This window comes from Lagenorhynchus albirostris, chromosome 5 (genome assembly GCF_949774975.1).
Source record: "Lagenorhynchus albirostris chromosome 5, mLagAlb1.1, whole genome shotgun sequence".
Taxonomy (NCBI): Eukaryota; Metazoa; Chordata; class Mammalia; order Artiodactyla; family Delphinidae; genus Lagenorhynchus; species Lagenorhynchus albirostris.
In genome coordinates, this window is record NC_083099.1 from 116,401,443 (window position 1) to 116,426,353 (window position 24,911).

The following is a 24,911-nucleotide window of genomic DNA, read 5'->3' on the forward strand; positions in this document are numbered from 1 at the left end:
TCTCAATTTCTTATAAGGTTAAATGTACAATTAACTTCTGACCCAGCATTTGTATTCCTGGGCCTTTCTAACAGAGAAATGATAACCTAAATTCACACAAAAACTTTTATACAAATATCCACAGCAACTTTAATCATAATAGCCAAATCTAAACACATGCCTAATGTCCTACAAGAGATGAGTGATTAAACAAACTTCAGTACGTACGTACTGTGGAATACTACTCAGCAATAAAACGGAATGAATTATTGATACATGCTGGATGAACCTCCAGAGAATCATGCTGACTTTAAAAAGGCCAATTAAAAGGTCACATAGTGAACGATTCCCTTTATATAACATTTTCAAAATGACAAAATTTTAGGAGTGTATTAATGGATGTCAGGGATTAGAAACAGCAGGACAAGAAGCTGGTATATATGGCTATAAAAGTGCCACCCAAAGGGTCTGGTAGTGATGGAACTGTCCAATATCTTCACTGTGGTGATAGATACAGAGCCCTATATGATGATTAAGTTGTACAGAGCTAAACACACACACACACACACACACACACACACACACACACACACACCAGTGAGGAAATATAAATAAAATGGATGGATTCTAGCAATATCAGTATCATGTGGTAATGATATTACATTTATTCTATAGTGCTACAAAATTTTACCACTGAAGAAAACTGAATAAATTGTACACAGGATCCCTCTGCATTATTTCTTATATCTGCATGTGAATCTAAATTTTAATTCAATAAAAATTTTAAATTAAAAAATGGATGAGCCCAATTCTGAATGACAGGGCACATCACAAATGTTTAAAGAGTATCTTAAAAATTGATAATAACTTTGACTGTAAAACATCTGCAATAACTGACCTAAAATATTTTAAAATAATAAGAGTCTATTTTAAATATTTATTCCCCAGTAACCAAGATCAATGGCAGTGACTGGAAACTTATTTCATAAGATTCTTCATATCATAGGATTTGCTTGTATTTATAAAGCACTTTAAGATCTTGCTCTCCAAACAGAATAATTTTACTTTTTTAAATAGCTCCTCATAAATCTAATTAGTTATTACATTTCTGAGATTCTCTTCTGTTCTTCAAATTTTTTCCTCTTGTCTAAATATATTGGGAAGATTATTATTTACTTGCATATTTTTGTATTTATATAATTTAGTTTCAGTTTCTGAAAGAGTGGTAATAGTGTAGACAGATGTCTTAAACTCTGTAAGCTGACATAACTCTAAACGTGGGAAGAAGAATCATGGAAATTGGGGGTAAAAAAAAAAAGACCTTGATTTTTTTGGAAGAATATTACCCAAAGCATATGCTCATTTTATTCAAAAATTAAGTCCTTATTTGAATTTGTATAACTGGCTCTAACAAAATTTAAAGTTCCTTGAAAGTACATTTTGAGATTTGAATTTTGAATAAAAATATGAATTACTATATAAAACTAATCAATTGTTCATTTGTTAAAAATGTTAACTTACTACAGAATGGATTTGTGCCAACAGTATCCAAAAACACAGTGGTCCTGAGAGTTCTGTTCTCTATTCTCTCTTTTAAAACATCTTTCCATAGCTCAGTTTGATAACCTGAGATTTGAGAAATAGAATATTAGTAATTGGACTTTTATCAAATAGCATACAAAAATATCAAATCACTAAAAGAACTAAAGGATCAATGTATTATGATAATTATTATAATTTATGAATTTTTATAATTAAAAAATCATTTTTCAAATAATTTCACATTCTATTTATTTCAACCACAGTAACAACTCTTAAATTCAAGATTCACAAATAAATCTACTCCCTGGAAACCTTATCAGAGCTTTGCACATGCCATATAGTTAAAGTCCATTTGTATAAGTTTTTACTATTACAAATGCAGAATTTTACTTGAAACTCTTTTCAGTTAATTCAGCAGAATAAATTGATTAGATAAAACTTGAACACAGAATTTAGCTCCATGAGCACAGCCTTCAATTATCCTATATACACATTCATACAGATACAGTACGCATATGTATACATTATATATACAATGTATATATTATAGATAGCATCTATGTACACTATATATTGTATGTATAATATATATTTCAGATACAAACAATATTTGTACATACATATATATGTTATATATGTACATACATATATAACATATACACACACACATATTTAATATGCTTCCTACTTCATGTATGTGTCTGTTTCCACACTGCTACCTCCGAATTCGAAATTTGAATGCAGTAGAAAGAATACTGAATTGAAAATTCAGAGATTTAACTCCCGTTTTCACTTGTGCCCTTCAGCAATCCATATGTTCACACGGGGTCACAATTTCCTCATTTATATGGAAAAGCAACGGGACCAGAAAAGCAATCCCCAACATGAGGACTGAAGAAAACTAATCCCACAAGATATTTTGTGGACAGAAGGGGTCTATGAGGAAATAAGTCATGCAAAGCCTGCATATTGCCTGCCTCTTCTAGCAATTCTCTAGTATATTAGTATAAACCTCCTGTGAAAGAAAACCGCAGGAGGCTGTTTAATTCAGCCTTTGTAATTGCTACCCATTTCATTGAGGTTACTTGGCTTTGGAAACATTTCTGGTAGAGCCTATCATGATACTGATCAGATGTCTACATGCCCATGACACGCTTGGGGTCTGGTATTGTCTTTGGCAAACCCTGAACAAACAGCCTCTGAGATTCTTTCCAGCTCTAACATTCTATTTTTTATATGGATTCTTTTTTTCTCTATAATTTCCCACTGGCAGGCTTTAGTTATCAAAAGTTGCAACACTTAACTGCTCTTAAGTTTATTGATTTAGATGGTGTGAACCATGCGTGATTCATATCTACTTGCTAATAGCAAATGAAAAGCTAACCATGGTTCACACCTCTTCACTTGTTAAGAATTCCCTTAAAAATACAAACTAACAAACAAACAAAACCCTCAGTACCACTAAGAATGCACAAAGTTTCTTTCTTTAGTGGAAATATAGATGGATGCTAAAGAGTGAGATCCTTTTGTGAATCAAGAACAAGTATCATCATGAGACGACCAAATGCGCCCACAACATGGAACACAGAAAGGAGGTTGACCAAGTTCCTCTCACTAAGAATCTGAAAAATATTTAGTAGGAAATAACTATTTTCTCTGTTCCACAGAAAATTTTTCCATAAAATGTTAATAGCATATTCACAAGTAAGTATGAAAGCTTCCAGCAGAAAATACTAACAAAATTACATGTTCATTTTCCACAAAGAAGTATAGTAAGTATGATAATCTCTCTTACCTAGTTTAGGACACGATTTTTCCTTAAAGTCGGCACAATCCACACATGAACCAGTCTTGTAATCTTTGTACGAATGACAAGGAAATGAAATAAAATTGCAGCTTGTTTCCAAAGCTGCCATGAATAAGTAAACTGCTCTCTGATGGTCGCATTTAATAAATTCAAGTCCTTAAGTGTTCAAAGTCAAGCAGTTAGATGTATTAAGCCAAGTTCAAGTAAGTTTGAAAAAAAAATATTAAGTTCTACCTAATGCTGTGCACTGTATGAATATCAAAGTGCTGACTACAATGCAGTTTTATCTCAGGCACCTAAACAAATGTTACCATTTAAAACTTATATGTAATATGCCTTTTACATGAGATTTATTAGAAATTTTTCTAAAGTAATAACACAGCAAAAATGTTTAATTTCAATTATTCAACAAACTCTACACACAGTGCTACCATATTTAGTAACTAGTGTACACATATCTCCCTTCTAAACTCTCACGCTTAACATTTCTATTCAGTGTCGGAGATGAATGTGAAACAAGGTGACATTAAAACTTCATCATGTCTCTTTCCTTTCCTAACTTCTCACATCCCTATCCCTTTAACCAAAATTCTCTAGTTGCAGTGGCCTTTAATGATGTGGTACGTGACTGGTTGCCACTGTAGACCTCAGAACATTTTTTTGCCATAGCTCTGAAGTGAGCCAAATTCCACACCTGGAGATGTTGCTCAGCTATTTATGTACAGAATAACCAAGTGCAGAAGTTCATAAATCTGTGTTTGTACAATACTATGGTAATGGTAAAAATTAAATCCTGAAGCCAAACTTGTGTTATATAACTTTGCTATACATGCTTCTTCATTGACTTATAACTTCTCCTAATGTTTAAAATGATAAACTAAAACTGTTGAGACTATAATGTAATAGGTTTCACCCATAACCAAATGGGATGTCTACTGGTAACATTTATGAACCGAGAAGGATCACATTAAACCATTTTCCACCAATAACTCCTGAATCATGAGCAATGGTGATAAAAAAAATCTTGCCCCCAGATTAATAAGGGAAAAAAGTAAACTGATTTTCTTTCGTTATTTTGACTCATGCACAATTTATTCTAAAATACTATTGGTATACCTGAAAAAATTGATTTAGGACAGCCAGGTTGCTTTTTCCCTCCATTTGGATAGAAATCTATATGTCCCAAGGGTTCTTTAATGCCTAAACCTGAGAAGAAAAGCACCCAAGAATCACAAAGTAAATATAATCAGGTCAGCAACACTTATGTAAAACAAAATCTCCTATAAAATCCTTTGAAAGTGACTCAAAATTTGAATTGAAAATAAGATAAATGGTATTTTTTAAAAGATGAGTTTTTCTGGTATTAATTCCTCAATTAATTCCTCATGCAAATTATGTTTCATTAATTTAACACATTTACATGTGATCAGTTTATTATGGGTCCATCACAGTTCTTTGCGCTATGAATATATAAGTGAAAAAGGAAAATAGAGCAAAAATCCTTATCATAGTGGAAATTACATCCTAATGGGAGAAAGACATAATAAACAAGTAAAAATACAGTATGTCAGATAATAATAAGTGCTGTAGAGAAAAATTAAGTAGAATAAGGAACAGTGAATGCCTAGTGAGTGTGTTAGGTTGCACTTTTAAGTAGTTTGGTTGGGGAATTTCCCACTGAGGAGGTGAGAATTGAGCAGAGATGTGAAGGATGTGAGCAACGCAGTGAGTCAAGAAGGTATCTGTGTGCACATGGAGTATTCAAAGAATCCAGGTTAGCTGGTGTATTGCGTGAGAAAGAGCATTGGAGGAAATGAAGCCAAGTCATTTAGGATCTTTTAGGTGAGTGTGATCATTCGCTCTCATTCTGGATAATAATGTGTAGGATTTGGTGCTAGACTCACTAACTGGAAAAATCGAACGCTGCTTCTGCTGGAACAAGTTGTGCCAGAGTGACACGAAACATGTAGCTATGAGTTAAGAGTTTCTGTATACACTTGTCCATTGATATCCATGGGATATTGGTTCCAAGACTCCCCCCGCCAGTCTCCCGCCCTCCCACACGGACACCAAAATCTGAGGATGCTCAAGTCCCATATATAAAATGGCACAGCACAGTCGTCCCTCTGTGCCCAAGAGTTCCACATCCGCAGATACGGACGGCCAACTGTATCTGTAGAGCCTTGGGGCACCAGGGAAGATGCAAGTTCTGGGTGCATTACCACTATGGGGTCTATAACCCAGGGGAGCCATAGGAAGGAAAGAGGTTAGCAAGCTCAGAATATTCAGGACTGCGGTTAGATATAAAATCTTGCTGCCAAGTAAGATTGCAATGCTTTGGGTTGGGGTACAAGAAATTTCCTACAACATAATGAACTCTTGAGAGAGATCAGCAATAGATTCAGTACAATGAAGATAAATACTTGGGTCTGACGGTACGGATTAAGTTGCAGTTAGTTGATTTAGTTCTAGTATGTATCGGAACACGATAACAGCTAGTGAGGTGTTAGCAGGGCATGAGGACACTGGGCAGGTACATTACAGGGGAGGGGATACAGCATATAAGGAAAGACAAAGGACACCTTACATGACTTCCTTAGAACTCCCTGGAATCCAGGGAAGCATATGTATGATTTGATTGTGACAGTGGTGAGGGTATGCTAACCAATTCCTCTACATTCCATTATCCACTTAGCTTGTGGAATTTTAGTAAGGAAGGACAGTCCCAAAAAAGTCCAATAATTTTGGAGATCTTTACAATTTCCTCCTATCTGAACTCAACATAGAGTTCCAAGACTAGGGTGTTTCAGGTTTAGAGCCATCATTTTCTCCAATCTGCTTCTGAAGTAAAATCAAACCAAGAAGACTGCTCAGGAATCAGGAAGAAGCAAAAGATATTTATTATTACAAGCAGCCCTTGATTCAGGCATGTCATTTCCCTTTTATCAGATGGAAGGGGCAGGGCAGCTTGGTCTGCTTAGGCCATTCATTCTTTTGATTTCAAGAAGGGTGGGGAGAGCAGATATGGCTTTCTAATTTTCTTTTTATTGTAAAATATAAAACCTACATGCAGAAAAGAACATAAAACTAAAGATTAATTAATGAATATAAAGCAAATAGCCACTTAACTACCACACCCATGTCAGGAAATAGAACCTAGAAACTCCCAGTGTGACCTTAACCCAGTAACTAGCTTCTTACTTTTCTATAAAACTAAGAACCATGTTTACTTTTAATTTTTTTTTCTTTTTTGCTATTGCTATTCTTTACCTTCCACGGATGCCTCTAAAACAATATATTTTAGATTAGCTCATTTTGGAAATATATTTGTATTCATATTTGTATCTGGCTTCTTTCAATTATCAGTATATTTGTGATATTAAACCACATTGTCAGGTGTAAATGTAGTCATTCATTTGTAATCATTCATTGCTATATAGTATTTTATTGAATGAACATACTACAACTTATTTATCCATTCTCCTGTTGGTGGACATATGTTGTTTCAAATTTGGGGTTAATATGTGTTAATACTATGAACATTCTTGAACACACACATCAATGCATATGTGAAGGAATATCTGTTGGTTTTATACCTAGGAGTAGAATTGCTGTGTTATAGAATATGAATATCTTCACTTTTAATAAATAATCCTAAATAATTTGCCAAAGAGGTTGTACCAATTTACGCCCTACCAACAACATGTGAACATTTCTGTTATTCTACATCCTCTCCAATAAATGGTCTTGTAAGGCTTTCTAATTTTAGTCATTCTGGTAGGCATGTGCTGTTTCACTGGGGTTTTAATTTACATGTTTCTGCTCACTGAAGATTTTAAGAACTTTCCATTGCCTAGTTGGAATTTCTCTTTTGTAAAATGTTCAAGTCTTGATTTTTTTTTAATTAAGTTGTATTTTTCTTTATTACTAATGTATAGTGCTTACTTATCTCTTTTCCTGTTTTGCCTTGCTGTTAGCTTTCATAAAGTGTTCTTTAATGAAGTTCTCAATTTTAATATAATCAGACATCTTAATGTTTGAATTTGGCTTATGCTTTTTCATGCACACTAAAGAAAAATGTTATGAAGATTTTTTAAATAATATCTTGTAATATGTTTATTGCTTTTCCTTTCACATTTATACACACCATAGGAAAAGAAATTTTGTGTTTTATGGGAGTTAGAGACCTTTTTATTTCATTTTGAGTTTTCAGTTGACTGACACAGAACCACTTATCAGAAAGTCTACAAATAACAAATGTTAAGAAAAGGGAACCCTCGTACATTGTTGGCGGGAATGTAAATTTGTGCAGACACTATGGAAAACAGTATGGAGGTTCCTTAAAAAACTAAAAATAGAACTACCATATGATCCAGCAATTCCACTCCTGGGTATATATCTGAAATAAATGAAAACACCAATTTGAAAAGTTACATGCTCCCCAGTGTTCAAAGCAGTACTATGTACAACAGCCATGACATGGAAGCAACCCAAGTGCCCATCAACAACTGGATTAAGAAGATGTGAATGGAATATTATTTAGCCATAAAAAATGAAATGTTGGCATTTGCAGCAACATGGATGGATCTAAAGAATATTACGCATAGTGAAATAAGTCAAAGAAAAACAAATACGGTATTACTTATAAGTGGAATCTAAAATATAATACAAATAAATGTATATACAAAACAGAAACAGACACACAGACATAGAAAACAAATTTATGGTTACCAAAGGGGAGAGAGCAGGAGGAGGGACAAATTAGGAGTATGGGATTAGTACATCAAACAGATAAGCAACAGGGTTTACTGTATAGCACAGGGAATTATACCCAATATCTTGTAATAACTTATAGTGGAATATAATCTGTAAAAAAAAAAAAAAGAAAAAAGAAACACTATCCTGTATACCTGAAACTAACACAATATTGTAAATCAACTATTCTTCAATTAAAAAAATGAAACCCAGAAAAAAAAGAATCATTTTCACACCGTCCAGCAGTACCAAACTCATAATAAATGTAATAAGTTCCATAACTCTGGTTTTTTTTTTTGTTTTTTTTTCGTGGTACGCTGGCCTCTCACTGCTGTGGCCTCTCCCATTGCGGAGCACAGGCTCCGGACACGCAGGCCCGGCGGCCATAGCTCACGGGCCCAGCCGCTCCGCGGCATGTGGGATCCTCCCAGACCGGGGCACAAACCCGCATCCCCTGCATCGGCAGGCGGACTCTCAACCACTGCGCCACCAGGGAAGCGCTGTTTTGGGGTGTTTTTTTTTTACTGACTTTTTTGTCACCCTTACACTAATGACACTGTCTTCACTATTACCATTTCATAAGACTTGATATCCGGAAGCACATGTGTTTGCACTTTTTTCTTCTTCAAGAACACTTTAACAGGGGCTTCCCTGGTGGCGCAGTGGTTAAGAATCCACCTGCCAATGCAGGGGACATGGGTTCGAATCCTGGTCCGGGAAGATCCCACATGCTGCAGAGCAGCTAAGCCCGTGCGCCAGAACTACTGAGCCTGCGCTCTAGAGCCCACTAGCCACAACGACTGAAGCCTGTGTGCCTAGAGCCCGTGCTCCGCAACAAGAGAAGCCCCCACTCGCCACAAGTAGAGGAAGCCCGCACGCAGCAACAAAGACCCAACACAGCCAAAAATGAACAAATAAATTAATTTTAAAAAAAAGAATAACAATACTTGACCCTTTGCATTTCCATATTAATTTTATAATTAGCTTGTGAGGTTATTTAAAAAATATTGGCTTTTGACAAAGATTGCATTGAATCTGTAGGTCAACTTGCAAAAATTGACATGTATACAACACTCACATTCATATGTGTGGTTTAGTTCCTTTTTATTTTGGTCTGCAATGTTTTGTGGTTTTCTGCGTAGAGCACTTGCACAATTTTCTTAAGAGTTATTTCTAGATTTTATCTTATTAAAATGGTATAATTCTAAAGTTTTATTTGCTAACTCTTATTGCTGGTTTCTAGAAAGAATTGAATTTTGTGTATATAGCTTATATTCAACAACCTTGCTAAATTTTCCTGTGAATTCTAATTACCTGGAGATTCTTTGGGGTTATCTATGTATGCAAACATATCATCTGAAAATGATTTTATATTTTTATATCTTTTAATACTTTTCTCCCCTTACTGCACTTAAGACATCCAGTAAAATGTTGCTTCAGAATGACTAGACTAGGCATCCTTTTCCAGTTCCCAGTCTCAAAAAGAAAGTCTTCCAAATTCCATCATCAACGTGACATTTTCTACAGATTTTTGAATAGATATATTTTAACGGATTGTGGAATTTTACTTCTTTTCCCAATTTTCCAGTTTTTGCCATACATAAATTCTCCCTAAAGCTTTTTCTTCATTTGATTGAGATTATTAAATGAATTTTCTCCCTTATTCTTTTGCTAAGATGAATTAAGAAACTGATTTTTGAATGTTAAACTAAATTTGCTTTTTGATAATAAATCCAAATGGATGTGATTCAGTACCAATTTTATATGCTGCTGGCTTACTAATTTTATATTTTATGCAGAATTTTTGCATCTATGATTATTACAGAGAATGTCCAGCAAACTGTCTTTTCTGCAATGTCTTTCTCAATTTTTGACATTAAGTTTGTGATGGCTTTCTAAAAAGGTTGGAAACCATTTCCTATTTATTTGTTATTATCTGAAGGTGTTTGTGAAACAGTGGTCTTATTTATCACTTAATTGTTTGGTAGAGAACAAAAACTTGCCTGGGAATTTACTCTGATGGAAGGCTTTAAATTACAGTTTCTATTTTATCAATAGTTAAAAAACTCTTCAAACTTTCCCTTTTCATTTGTCAGTTTGGTAAATGCTTTTGCTTTTCGTAAGAATTTTTATATTTCATATATCATACCATATGGTCATATATTTTCATATTTATTTGCAAAATATTGTTCATTACATTGCTTTGTGATGATTTTAATACCTATAGTATCTGTAACACTATCTCCTTTATTATTATTGATATTAGTTGTGTTTTCTCTCCTTGTCCTTTCTGTTTTCTTCTCTCCAAGGACTCATTACTCTGGAGGGTGATATATAAAGTTCAAGCATTCTATGTTCCTTTCATTTTATTGAAAGAAGGTAAAAATGACATAGTTTTAAATAATTAATGTTGTCTTTTTAAAGTGCAAATTTTTGGCTTTTTATATCACTTCTAATTGATATTTTTATTCCATTTTTGTATGTTTATCATCAACTTCTTAATATCTATGGGTATGTTTTATGTTTAATTCTTAATTTCCCAAGATAGATGCTTAGATTATTGATTTTCAGCCTTTTAAGATATCTGTAACTGGACATTTATTTCTAGTCATGGCTTTTGCTGACTCCAACAAATTTTAATATGTAGTAACTTTAATACTATTGAATCAAAATATTTTATATTTCCATTATTATTTATTCTTCCTTCATTAGTTATCTAAAAATATGTTTCTTCTAAAAATATATGGATTTTCTACTTATATTTTTCTTATTTATTTATAGTTTAATTGCTTTGAATATAGAGAATACTACCTTTTATGCTTCCCCCTCTATGAAAATTTTGAGAATATTTTTAAGGCCCAGTGTATAATGTTTCTCTAAAATATCCATGGTGCTTTAGAAGAATGTATATTCTCCAGTTGTTGGGTATAATGTTTTATAAATGTCCATTAGATCAATTTTTCTAATTAAAATCTCCCAGTATGATTGCGCAGTTGCTTTTCTTTCTGCAATGGGATAGTGTAAAGTTTGCTTTATGTAATTTTAAGCCATGTTATTAGGTATATACAAACTATCTTCCTGATGAGTTGAAAGTTTTATAATTTTAAGCCTTTCTATGTTTCTACTAATTTTGAGATAAAATTATTTTAGTCTAAGTTAATGTATGTAGATTCACCACCTTTTGGTGGATAATATTTGCATATCAATGTTCTACTTTCACATATTCTGCTTCCTTACTGTTATATATGTCTTTAATAAATAACACATAATTGAATTTTTGTCTTTTTAGCTAAGTGTGACACCATATTTTAATTGAATCTAATAGGCTAAATTTCATTTAGGCTATTTACATTTAATGGTATAGCTGGGTTTAATTTTACCATCATATTATTTACTTCTATTTACTTTGTCTGATCTTTATGATTCTTTCTCTCCTTTCTTGCCTTCTTTTGGACTTAAAAAAAATTATTCCCTTTTGTCCTCCGTTGCTTTGGAAGTTATATACTCTTTCACTCTTTTCTTTTTGGATTCCTAGAGATTTAACAGAAAGCCTTGATTTATAAATACCAACTGTTGACAATTACTTTTAACCTCTCTTCCATACAATTAAAGGAACAAAAAATGCTTGAACTTCAGTTAACAGCCCCCAAAATATGCTATTTTTGTAATATATTTTAATTCTCTCTATATATTCCAAATTCCATAAAACAATGTGTTTTATGCCATCAACATCCATTTAGATTGAACTGTATTTTACCATTTTCAATACTCTTCCTTCCTGAATAGCTATCAAAGGATAATTTTCCTTCTTTTGATGACAGTTTCTCTCAGTGTATACTTGTCTGAAACTATATAGTTTCCTTTTGTTTTTCCTGAAACAGATTGGGATACTAGGCAGCTGTTTTCTTTCACCATATTGGAAATATAACTCTATTCTTTCCTAGCTTCCACTGTTTCTGTTGAGAAACTAGTTATATTTTGGGTCATTTTTTATTCATTTAATTTTACGCTGTATGCTTTGTTGTGGTCTTTTCTGTAACTTTACTATCATGTGTCTCAATGAGGATGTCTATTTATTCACATTGGAATTAACTGTGCATTCCAATTTTTTTATTGATTATAATTCCTCAGTTTTTAGAAATTCTGAGATATTATCTTTAGATATCATTTCTGTTTCATTTTTCTCTCCTTTTATTTTGAATTTGAATGAAACATGATTGACCTTCTCACTATTTATCCTATGTACCTCTTACCTCTCTGTATTGTCTGCTCTCTGATTTTTGCTCTGTATTGTACCCTTTTACTTTATTCTAGAAACAGACTTCTCACCTATTTTCCAAGTCACTCGCTTTCTCTTTTTACCTGATTCAAAATTTCTGTTCAACCCATTCAATAATTGTCAATTATTTTATTTTTTAAGTTAAAAACTTTTTATCAAATATAATAGGTCATAGTTATATTTAAATGTCATTCTCTGCTGATATTTGCAGTCTTATCTTATCTCTTTGAAAATATTAAGCACGTTTTAGCCAGTGTATAATAATTCCAATAGTTGCAGGCCTATGGGTCTGTTTCTGCTGATTATTGTTTCTGTTGGTTCTCATGCACGTTTCTTGCTTCAAATGTACCTGGCTATCTTTATTTGGATGCTGGACATTTAAAAATATATTTATAGGGCTTCCCTGGTGGCGCAGTGGTTGAGAGTCTGCCTGCCGATGCAGGGCACATGGGTTCGTGCCCCGGTACAGGAAGATCCTACATGCTGCAGAGCGGCTGGGCCCATGAGCCATGGCCGCTGAGCCTGCGCGTCCGGAGGCTGTGCTCCGCAATGGGAGGGGCCACAACAGTGAGAGGCCCGCGTACCGCAAAAAAAAATAAAATATATATATATATATATTTATTTATTTATTTATAAAAATAATTTGAGACCAAGGATGATGTGATCTTCCTACAAAAAAGGACTGTTATTGGCTTCTATCAGGTACCTAGCAGGTCCAACAATCCAAGAGCTCCTTAAACAAAACACAATAAATGAGATTTTTCTGGCAACTTCAGATTATTAAAAGCTTTTCTAGAGATTATAAAAAGGCTGGTTTATTTCAAGTTTACCTTTATTCCTATAGCGCTACCCTTTGGGGTCCCAAAAAGTAGTATAAGATGTTTTACAAGCCTCATATGAGGGTTTCAAAAACACTTCCCATATTCTCTACACCAGAGAAAAGTGACTCCAAATTACCAGTTCACCTCCCTGGAATTTTTCTGTCTTCTGGATATTAGACTGGTAATTTTTTCCTGACATCCCAGCAGGAATGTTTGTTCAAATTACCTAATCAACAATTATGAAAGGCAACATAGCTTCCTTAACATATACAACTGAAAAAGGACAAGAATTACTGGCAAGTAGAAAATGCACTCATAGGTTAATATTTAAGGAAAGGGCAGTATCTCATTCAGAGATTCCTTGAGACAGGTGAACATGCAGTATCAAAAATCTGTGTTCCTCATTTGTGATAGTCATAAAAAGATCAGTTAAAGGTGCCAACTATGTGGCATCTAGTGGAAAGTTAGATTTGATAAGCTGAGTCATCAAAAGATATTAAGAATATAAGACAATCCAAACAGTTTATTAGGAAAAGTCAAAAATGCAAACAAAAACAATAAAAAGTATGAAGAGCCAATTCAGAAGGCCATAAGGAGAATTGAAGTTGGAATTTCAAAAAGAAGAGTTCAAAATTGCAGAGTAATTGGCACTAGGTGTGCTGTGTGTGGGAATGTTAAGCTGATATACAGGGCTAGAGAAAGAAAACGTGAAAGGTTGAGGGTATCAGAACTATAAGACTTTAGGCACTGACTCTCTGTATGATGTAGATGAACTTAGATTCCAAATAAAGAGCATAATTGTTCTGATTATAGGCTCAGCCCATGGGCATATAGACACAGAATTTGAAAAATTGTCATCTATGGCATTAATGGTATTTATATATCTCACAGAATCATTGGTATGGATCACCACAGGGTAAATTCAGAATAATATGGGAGAAAATAAATTACCTGGACCAAAGAGAAAATAAACCTGAGGAAACAGGGAGTTGGGAGCAGTCTTTGGGTCACTTCCTCCTGTCTCTGCCTTAGCACTATATCCTCCCCATGCACCCCAACCAAACACATGTAAATTTCCAGTTAATTTGAGCAGCATACTGGTGAAGTGCAGATTTTGGAATCAGAAGATTCTATTTCAAATTCTGACTCTGCCTCCTACTGGCCTTGTCACCTTGACCTGAGCCTCTTCTCCATTTGTAAAAGGGGGATGATAACGTTTACTTACTCATGGGGACTTAGGAGAATTCCATAATTAATTCACATAAAGAACTTGAAGTGCCTCGTATATAGGAAGTACTCAATAAATATTAGTACCATCAGTTTCAACTCAGGAAGGGGATCTGGGCCATCTAAAATATTACCTGAAAGTGTCTGTCCAACGCACTCTGGTTAAAACGATCAATAGTCGGTTAGACATTTTGAGGAAAATATTAAAAATCTTTAGGGAAAAGTACTCTCTCTGTGCCTGAAGATCTGTGCTGAGTTTGAGTTGACATACAACAGTGATAAAATGATAAGAGAGAATGGTAATCTAAATGCATCAGGAACATTAAGCATGAGGGAAGTTGTAATCAAATCAATAAAATGTTAATAACATGAAAAGGATGAAGTATATTTTTTTTATCAAATTTCAGTTTTTTTAGGATGACATGACATTTCTTGAAACCTGAAGGAGGAAAGCTGAAGGCAAAGAGTTCCATTGGACACCACAGGTTTTCACTAACTCCAAGAAATGTTGCTTGTGGGAAATATAATCACTATATAATTACAGTCTTATCACTTCATCCACTACTCTCTCTTATTAAGTTTTCCTGTTCCCCAGTGTCTACATCTCCTTTTCTATTTTCAAATAATTAAGCAATAAATCCTACATTGTTACCATTGGTATCAGTGTGTATGACGTCCACAATATGTGCATCAGTGTAATCTAATTTGCCATTTGATGGTTTTCCAGAGAATTGTGGTCCAGCAGGGTCAAGACCTGAAATTCAAGAAAGAAGCTATTAATCTATTAATCAAGTCATACTACAGAGTTCAGTAGGTCATATGCTTGCATTATTATTACATTATAAACATAATGAGCCTATACAGTTTTAGCTTAAACCTGTCCAAAACCAAATCTAACAATAAATGAAATTAGATGAATAGCAAGTATCTTCTTTATTTGAATAATCTTTTTTCCAGTCTTCAGAGTTCATCAATGATGTAGTGTTAAGCCACACTACAGATGCCTAGACAAAATATTGTGGGTTTTTTTTTAGCATTTTTACTTAAGAAGTAATTAGGAATACACTGATAGTAAATCTCTATGTAATAGAAAGTAACTACTACTACTGCTGAGGAGGGGAAATAATAAATACTATCCTGGTCCTGTCTTGAGCCTCATTCTGCACCAGCTCATCCTGGATCTTTCTATAGGTCTAAAATGTTAAGTGCAATTTGAGCTTGGAATAAAACATATTTATTATTAGCTTATCATTCATTTCTCACAAAAGTTTCCCGCATACACATAAGAAAAATATATTAAAAGTTTCATAAAATATAGATATTATTTCTGGTATACTTGAAATTCTCAATAAAAATTTGAAGCTCATGACCTACTGCAGTGTGTCAAAAAAGGTGGGGAGGACATGAAATGCAATGCCTTGAGAACATCTATGCAATAGGGCAACAATCATCTTAAAAAGTAAAATATAATATTGCTTTATCTCAGTACCTTCTGTTAGCCCTAGTTTATTTGGCCCACATGACTGAATGAGACAGAAACTTCTCTCTTCCTATAAATTGTTCTGATGTAGAATCACTGCATTTGCTGGCTTTTTAAACCCTGATGATTGCTTGGCATGTGGAACCATTCAAACTAGACTAATATATGAATCAACACACCTTAAAATAAAGTAGGATTACCAGCAGATCAAATTGAGCTAGTATGGTGGTTGAAAGAGAATGGACTTTGGATGCTAGAGGCCTTTGTATAAATCCTGGCTTAGCTGTTACTAACTTTTTGACGCTCCTGCATTCATTCAGTTAACCTCAACTTTCACATCCATATAATGAGAATCAAGTTAAAACTGATCAAAGTAAGTAAGGTATACTTAAGGTTTGTAAAGATCCTAAATATCTAAACAAGTATTCACCTCTACCCTCCCTCTTTGTTACCTTAAGACTCTAGTATTAACATTTGAAATTATTACAAATCATCTATGGGAATAGATCTCAATAATTCTAAAAAGCTAAATTAACTGGGGAAGGATAGTTTTTAAATCACCACCATTCCTAAAGGGAAGCCTGAACGTCCATGTCAGCATTATTTGGTTACTAAGCTTTGTGGATGCAGTAACCTTGTTAAGGAAATACAAGGAGAACTGGGGTCCAGAATCCCTCAGGCATGGATATCAACTCCTGATCCTCCCTTCTAGTGTTCAAGTAAAATTGCTAAAAGAATTAAAATACATTAAAGTTTCTAAAATTTAAGTACATGGTAATAGGTTATCTTCTTAGTTAATACATAAAAAAAGTTTTACATTTAATGGGCCAAACTTTCCTTAGGATTGATACAATAATGTGTCCTTAAAATTCATATGGGACTGCAGAAATTAATCATTTTCCTCTCATTTCTATATGGGTAATTTAAGTTTGGTGAAGAAATAAGTAAGACTTAAGAGTCTAACCAAACAAAGACCAGCATCTGAATATGATATAGAAAAAAAAAAGTTTGTGCATCATTTCCTTTCCTTAAATATTGCCCTTGTTAAATGTTAAATAAAGTAATAACTTCTGATGCTAAAAGTATACTAAAATATTAATTTTGTCAAAAATATTTTACCTGTTATTCTTCCAACTTGACCATGAAATATCTTTCCAACAAATCCACTAATATGAGCCCCTAAGCTCACACCTATGAAATGAAAATTATCAAGAGATGCTCCATGCCCCTGCAATTCAAAATATAATGTTACAATTTTCATTTCAGAAAATCACAAATTATGCCTGTTGCATCAATATTCTAAAATTCATTATTTTTTCTGGTTTAATCCATTTCTGGGAGACAGGGAATGGGACTTTATAATTTCAAATAACTATATCTTTGTTCAACTTTTTCCATAAAATATCTGATTTTTCTGTACAGTTTTAATACCATTAAATTTTTATTTAAAAATTTAGAAAACATTGTCATTTTTATCTAGAATAGCATATGCAAAATAATACATTTAATTAATAAAGCATTTTGTAATAATAATAACAAAACTTTGTGCTAGCTACCTTGGTATGTGTTTTTTAAATCTCATATGTAATATTCACAATAGTCCTATGAGTTACATATTTTTATACTATTGCCTAAAACTTTCCCCAGCATCTATTAAATGCTGAATAAATACCGTTTGATAATGAGTTGCCCAAAGTCTCATATACTTATTACTATAAGGGAAAAAGACTTGAAATCCAGGTCTGTTCAACTCCAAAATATAAACTAATCTACCTCCCTTTTTTATCTGTAGATTGTGTCAAAAACTTTAGGAAGACCGAACCGTGTGAAAAATCATCCTTACTTTGGAGATGATAAAATGAGACTCAGAGATTTTAAGTGATTTCCCCCAGCACAAGCTGGAGAGTAATGGAGTCTGATCTTCCAAGCCCAAGTTTTGAACACCTTCTAGAGTCTCAGCCCAGGGGAGGGGGAGGGGGGCATTAGGAGCTTAAATGAGGAAGAATTTCTTCTACCACACTCTCAGGAAGCAGGTCATGGTCCATTCTACACAGTGACACATCCAATGGCTTACAGAAAGATGTGGAAAATTTACTCTAATGAGAAACTAGATTCAGGTTTTCCAGGCACAGAATGATAATTTTCTTCAACAAATTTCTCAGACCAATGCCTGGAACCTCCAGGGAGTATCACTCTCAACTTCAGTGCTATTGAACTGTTCATCCCTTCTCCTTAATACGGAGACTTTGCAAGCAAAAGCACTGTTAGAAATCTAATACTACAATTTTCCTAAATTTCTCTACTTAACATTCACATGTTCCACACTTTGAGGTACATATTTATGAATTAGAGCAAAGACCACCGCTAAAAGGAAAAATCAATTATGCAATTTATAGACTATCAGTAAGAACAGGTGAATCAATTACTTCTTCTGTCTCCAGAGGCATAGTTTGGTTTTGTCCAAATTTGAGGATGTAAAAGTAATAATGATAGCTGATTTTATTCAATGGTTATTATATGCCAAGTGCTGGTTAAGAATTAATTTCATTTAATACTTAAATAAAATATTGTTAGAAAGTTTTGTTATCCCAAATGTATAGACAAGGAAATGAGGCAGAATAGTTAAGCAATTGCTCCAACTCACACAGATGATATGGATTTGGTGGTCTTTGAACCGCTCCAGTCTGACTCCTAACCACTGTGTGCAACTGCTTCTTGGATCTATGACGCTTGCTCGATTTCAGCAGAGGCTTGGAAGTTCAGCACAACACAACTCAAAGGCGATTTCAAGCTCAAGAATGTCCCCAAATCATATATCACCCTTCCTTCTCTTGAGTGCCATCACTACCACCTCCCTCTAGAACAGACATGGATCTTCATATGTATTGACTTAGCAGTCAAAGATCAATCAAACTATAGATGATCTAGGACTGGCCTGAATTTATTTGACTCATCCCAACCCTGGACCTAAATGCTGGATAAACGTAAATGGAACTGAGACCTGCCTCCACGGTTGGCAAAAGTATGCTACTTTTCAAGCTGTTTTCCCCTCACTTTTACCAACGCACACTTGATTAATTTGAAATATTTTAGACGTACCTTAGAAAATATATATAAAAAAATCTAATGATTGTATAGTTTATCCCCTCTGTATACATAGAATCACTACATTATCCTGAAGTATAGGTAGAGTTAAAAAAACAAAAATCTTAAAAGATTTTAAGATAAAACACAATAATTGAGTCTTTAAGATAATTTTTAAAAACTAAGGTCACGTCTAGGTATAGAATTATCCTTACACAAAGAAAAGATGGCTGCATACATTAGCATATCAATGCAGTAATTCTAAATGCTACAGGAAAATGGTATTTTATTACCACTTTGCAGTATTACATAACATACTGTATATTGTATAACATATATAACACATAAAATTCCAGACTTACCAAAAGATTCTGAATGTACCTACTCAGACTCACAGCAACTTTTCTGGTATTTTTAACCGCTCTACTGTAAAGAAAAGTTGTAGCACCTCGGTTCCAGTCTACTACAATTATATTTATATCGTCTTGGTCCAACAAAATTCTCACAAAGTTCTGAAGCCATGGTGGAGTGGAGCCCGTTGGTCTGTATCCATGAATAAGCCAGACTGTTTTCTTTCTTGTGTTGAAATTAACATTAAGTGAGTTATCCTGCTCAAACAGTGACTCAGCACAGCTCGGGTTGTCCCTTGTATACAATATCAAAAATATCTCCATTTTGGGATTAAACAGATCTCTGAAGGAATCCTTTAAACTTAGGTGAGAGAATGTAAGGCATGGTCCTTTACTCTCTGAAATAAAAAAAAGAAGTCAGTCAAGCTGAGTATTGGGATAGTATTTGATTCGATTCCTGTTGCTGTTGCAAAGAAAAAAATTGAACTTGGAGGGTGGGGAGGTTTTCACTTTATTAGCCTTTTAACATAATTTTCTGAGCAACTACAATGTTTTAAGTAATTCGCTGATTACTTAAATAGACTTTTTGAACTAGATGTATTCAAAATTTACAACGAAATATAGAAATAAATGTGGTTGGCTAAAAATTAAGAATTAATTTTTATCTGTACAAAATAGCAACCGTGTGATTAAAATCGTTAACATTAATAAGGAAATTGTTATACACACCAATAAAAGTCCATAAATTGACTATGAACTTTAACAGAAATTTTACAGGGACTTCCCTGGTGGCGCAGTGGTTAAGAATCCACCCGCCAATGCAGGGGCCATGGGTTCGAGCCCTGGTCTGGGAAGATCCCACATGCCAGGGAGCAGCTAAGCCCATGCACCACAATTACTGAGCCTGCGCTCTAGAGCCCTCGAGCCACAACTACTGAAGCTCACGTGTGTAGAGCCCGTGCTCCACAGCAAGAGAAGGCACTGCAATGAGAAAGGCACGCACCGCAACGTAGAGTAGCCCCTGCTTGCTGCAACTAGAGAAAGCCCATGCACAGCAATGAAGACCCATTGCAGCCAAAAATTTTAAAAAATTAATAAATTTACAGAAGAATATTTAGGTATGGATAATAACCATTAGAAAAAATATATTTTACCTGCCTAGTAATCAAATAAACACAAATCAAAACAAAAAATATATCATTTTCTTCCTATCAAATTAAACAAAATGAAAAAATCCTTTAAATACATAATACTTACAAGGGTAAATTTGTAACAAGTATTCATATACATGGATGCTGAGAGCATAAGTTGACACATCCTTTTGAAATTTTATATGCGTCTAAGTGTATACTACACAGACATAATCTTAAAAATATTTACTCTTCCTGATTTTCTTCCTAGGATTTACATTAATGAAATAAATAATTTGTATTAAATATAAAGACATTAAATCAACTATCCTCCAATACAAAAAAAAACTTCTAAAAAATATAAAGACATTAATCAGAGGGTTATGCATAATCACACAAAAATTTAAAACGCCTTAATTATCATCATATAGAATTTCATCAATGTGTGCATCCTGTTTGTCTATCTACCTACATACCTACGTATCTATCCATCCATCAATCCTAGAAAGTAGAGGAGAAAATGAAATAACTAAACCAAACCAACAGCAATAGTCATTACTAGGCAGTGAAACATGGCTGCTTTTTATTTTCTTTTCATAGTTTTTAAGAATTGTATTTTTTTTTGCAAAATAAGCATATAATCTCAAAAAATTTTTAATGAGAACATATGCTCATACTGCTTCTGGAAATTTAACTTGGTAAGAAGATTTGGGAAAACAATTTGTCAATATATATCAAAAATGCACAAAAATATTAGTAATGTTTATGCCAGTAATTACACTTCTAAGAATTTATCCCAAGAAAATAGTCTGAACACGTGTAAAAAATGAATATACATTATTTTAATACTGGAGAAATAGAAGTGATTTAAATGCCCAGAAATAATGATGTGCTTAAGCCACTACATATATACATTTAAATGTTTATTTTAACATATATAAATATATATTTAAAACTACACATATATATTTTATATGTAGATATATTTGGTAAATCCATAATAATATGCACTAGTTGCCATCAATCTAGTTTGGAAATTATATATGTGACATTGTCACAATCATTTAGAAGAAAATAAAGGACGAAGACAGTGAAGAAGAAGCAAGACCTGCATTCAATTCTCAGATTAACAGCTGAGAGATACTTGGACAAGTGAAAAACTTTGATACTTCATTTGTTCTAAATACAAAGGAATGAGGAAGTGGAGAGGAGAAATAAACCTCAGTGCAATATCAGTGCTTACTACACAGTACAAATTGTGTAGGGAATTGTGCTTATCCACCTTCCTACCAGCTGGAACTCTGAGAAGTCTAAATGCAATTGATACATACAAACTGCTGGTCCACTCCAAGCCAAGGTAGATTTTACCTGGTCCTGGAATGAGTAATGAGGAATAAACAATGGAATCTCTGTGATAAAATAAGGGAAAGAAATCACTTAAAACAGTCAACAGAAAAGTCTATGGCCTATTACCAGGATCCAGAAGTAATAGCAGAAAACTCTTTAGCACCCTCATTAGAATGCAAGAAAAACCACATCTCAAAAACAGGAGGCCACTAAGAGAAAATTTACTGAGGCGAAAAACAATAGGTTAAGTTTAAAATGGAATAACGAGGAAATTCCCTGGCAGTCCAGTGGTTAGGACTCTGTGTTCCGCTGCAGGGGTCACAGGTTTGATCCCTGGTCAGGGAACTAAAATCCCGTGTGTGGTGCAGCCAAAAAAAAAATTGACAAAATGGAATAACAAGATACTCCCCTTCAGGAAAAGTAAAAATGCAACTGCAGGATAAAAATTCACTTTATAAATGCTAAAACCTGGAAATCTCACCTTATAGTAAGAAAATGAAGGAAGAAAGACATTTAAATTATGAAGGTAAACACAGATATGGGATAGGAAATAATGAATCAAGTTAAAAATCATCAATGTTCCCCTGGCAGGTGGGGGAGGAATTGGGGAGAGAGAGGGTAGCGGTTAAAACAACTAAGGAAATAATTGCATACCAGGGTGTGCAAACTGAAAAAGCCTCAGCATGACCTAGAGAAAATCAGTTCATCAGACTCACCAAGAGACCTCCTAGAACCCAGTTTTGGTTTCAATGAAAGAAAAAATATCCTAAAAATATCAAAGCAGAAAATCCAGGTACAAATAGAAGAATGAAGTTATGGTGACTTCAGATTTGTCTTCCAAAACAACACATCAGACAGATAAAAGTATAATAAATGAAGTTTATAAGTGCAAAAGTTTGTGGCCTAATAATTTTATATTCTTCCTAAAGTATACCACCCATAATTGACTAAGTACAGTTCCTGACATCACTGTTAAATAAATGATAGATTTATTGAAGACAAGATAGATAAAAACTCACAGTATAAAAAGAATGAAAGTGAGCACAGAAACAAGTTAGACACTAATATAAGTGTAAACAGCATTAAACTGAGTAAAAAAATATGCAATATCAAGTTATTCTTGTTCAAATGTTTAATAAGAATATTTAGTATAAGTCAATATGCTAATAAAATGGGAATGTAGGTTAAAAGGGGTATAGAGAAAGTTAGTGTGGTACAAAAATTCCTTGACTGGGGGATTCAAAATATGTCAATTTAAAAAATTTTAATAAATAGATAAGTGTGGGTTTTAAAACATATTGAAAACTTAACTGTTAACCATTACACTATATAAAACAGTACACATAAATTTCTACACACTAAATAATATATAAGTATAGCAACAGTGTATATATACAAGACACAAAGAAAATGAAAAATATAGAAAGTTGAAAGCATAAAACAAAATGATAAAATTACACAAGAGAAAAAGATATATATGATATATAAAGTTATGTAACTGTAATAAAGCCTTCCTATTAAAAACCAAAATAAAATCAGCTTTCATAAAAAAAGAAACATCTATAAATTATTTAAAGAAGTACATGGGAAATTTTAATGGAGAGGTAGGTATATTCTACACAAATAAAATAAAAGGAAACTAGGTTGATATACTAGATTGCAGTGATGGCTCCAATTCATCACTCTTTCCTGAGTCCATGCCATTTGTCTTGTAACTTTGAGGTATTCCCATGATAAGCGGGGTGATTTGCCCCGCTTCCTGATATGGGTGCAAATAGTAGAGCTTGCCCTGGAAAATAGGACGTTGGTAGACGTAATGCAAGCAGACGCTGAACTGGGCTTGCACGTTAGGGCTGGGCCTCCCACACTTCTGCCATCACCGTGAAAATACCCCAGGTCTGGCCTGCTAGAAATGTAAGGACAGGTGTAAAAGAGCTAAGTTGTGTTAGTCTCCCCAGCTGATTGACGGCGAGTCAACAGCCAAACCTGCCAGCAAACCCAACAAAGAAAAGCAGTGCCGACCCAATTCCCACCTGACTCCATAAATGTGATAAATGTGAGTAACAACTGCATTACCTCAAATGCCACTGAGGATCTGGGTTTTTACTTTGTTTTGTTTTGTTTAGCTTTATTGTGACATCATATAATCAATTTCATCAGCAATATTAATATTAGGTAAAGAAAATAAAAACAAAACTTTTCCAATGATACAAAAAAGTTAAACTAGTGTACTGTAAAACTCTTAAAGAACATCGAACTGACTCAATTCAGGTAGATTATAGGAACAGAAAGAAAAATAAAGTTCTAGGCATCAGACACTTACAGGAATCCCCAATAAGATTATCAGTGGATTTCTCAGCAGAAAGTTTGCAAGCCAGAAGCAGTAATATAATATATTTAGAGGGGTTAAAGAGGAGAACTTTCAACCTAGAATTCTATATCCAGCAAAACTGTTCTTCAAATATGAGAGAGAGGGCTTCCCTGGTGGCGCAGTGGTTGAGAGTCCGCCTGCCGATGCAGGGGACACGGGTTCGTGCCCCGGTCCGGGAAGATCCCACATGCCGCGGAGCGGCTGGGCCCGTAAGCCATGGCCGCTGAGCCTGCGCGTCTGGAGCCTGTGCTCTGCAACAGGAGAGGCCACAACAGTGAGAGGCCCACATACCACAAAAAAAACAAAAAAATTAAGTTTAATCACCTTTCATTAAATCGTTGATTAAAGCTGTTTATTTGTGTGAAACGAGTGGTTATTTTGCCAGTGAATCCAACGAACCTTAAAACCGAAAGCAGGCTTTCGGCAAAACAACTATTTTATGTGAAAGTTAAGTTTTTACTGAAGTCGTTATTGTCTCAATTGGAGTTAAGTTAGTATCAATTTAAGATAAATTGTCATAACTTTAGATGTTATATGTAATCCCCATGATAAACACAAACAAAATAATCTATAGAATATACACAAAAGAAAATGAGATGGAGATCAAAATGTGTCAGAACAAAAAAATCAATTAAAAACAATGAAGAAAAGAGATAACACTCACTTCAAACACATTAGGATGGCTACTATTAAAAACAAACAAAAAACCAGGAAACAACTCTTGGCAAGAATGTGGAGA

At 34.0% G+C, this 24,911-nt stretch overlaps 1 protein-coding gene across 1 annotated transcript in view; it reads right to left on the reverse strand.

Annotated features, from left to right (window-relative positions):
* The window catches only part of LIPI (lipase I), a 75,152-nt gene that overhangs the window by 37,265 nt on the left and 12,976 nt on the right, over positions 1-24,911 (reverse strand). The window contains exons 2-7 of the mRNA XM_060149399.1: positions 19,337-19,722; positions 17,010-17,118; positions 15,063-15,164; positions 4,445-4,534; positions 3,317-3,484; positions 1,501-1,605 (exon numbers count right to left, since the gene is read on the reverse strand). Of these exons, the coding sequence (XP_060005382.1) occupies positions 1,501-1,605; positions 3,317-3,484; positions 4,445-4,534; positions 15,063-15,164; positions 17,010-17,118; positions 19,337-19,648 (886 nt within the window). The 5' untranslated portion in view covers positions 19,649-19,722. The remainder of the gene's footprint in view (positions 1-1,500; positions 1,606-3,316; positions 3,485-4,444; positions 4,535-15,062; positions 15,165-17,009; positions 17,119-19,336; positions 19,723-24,911) is intronic.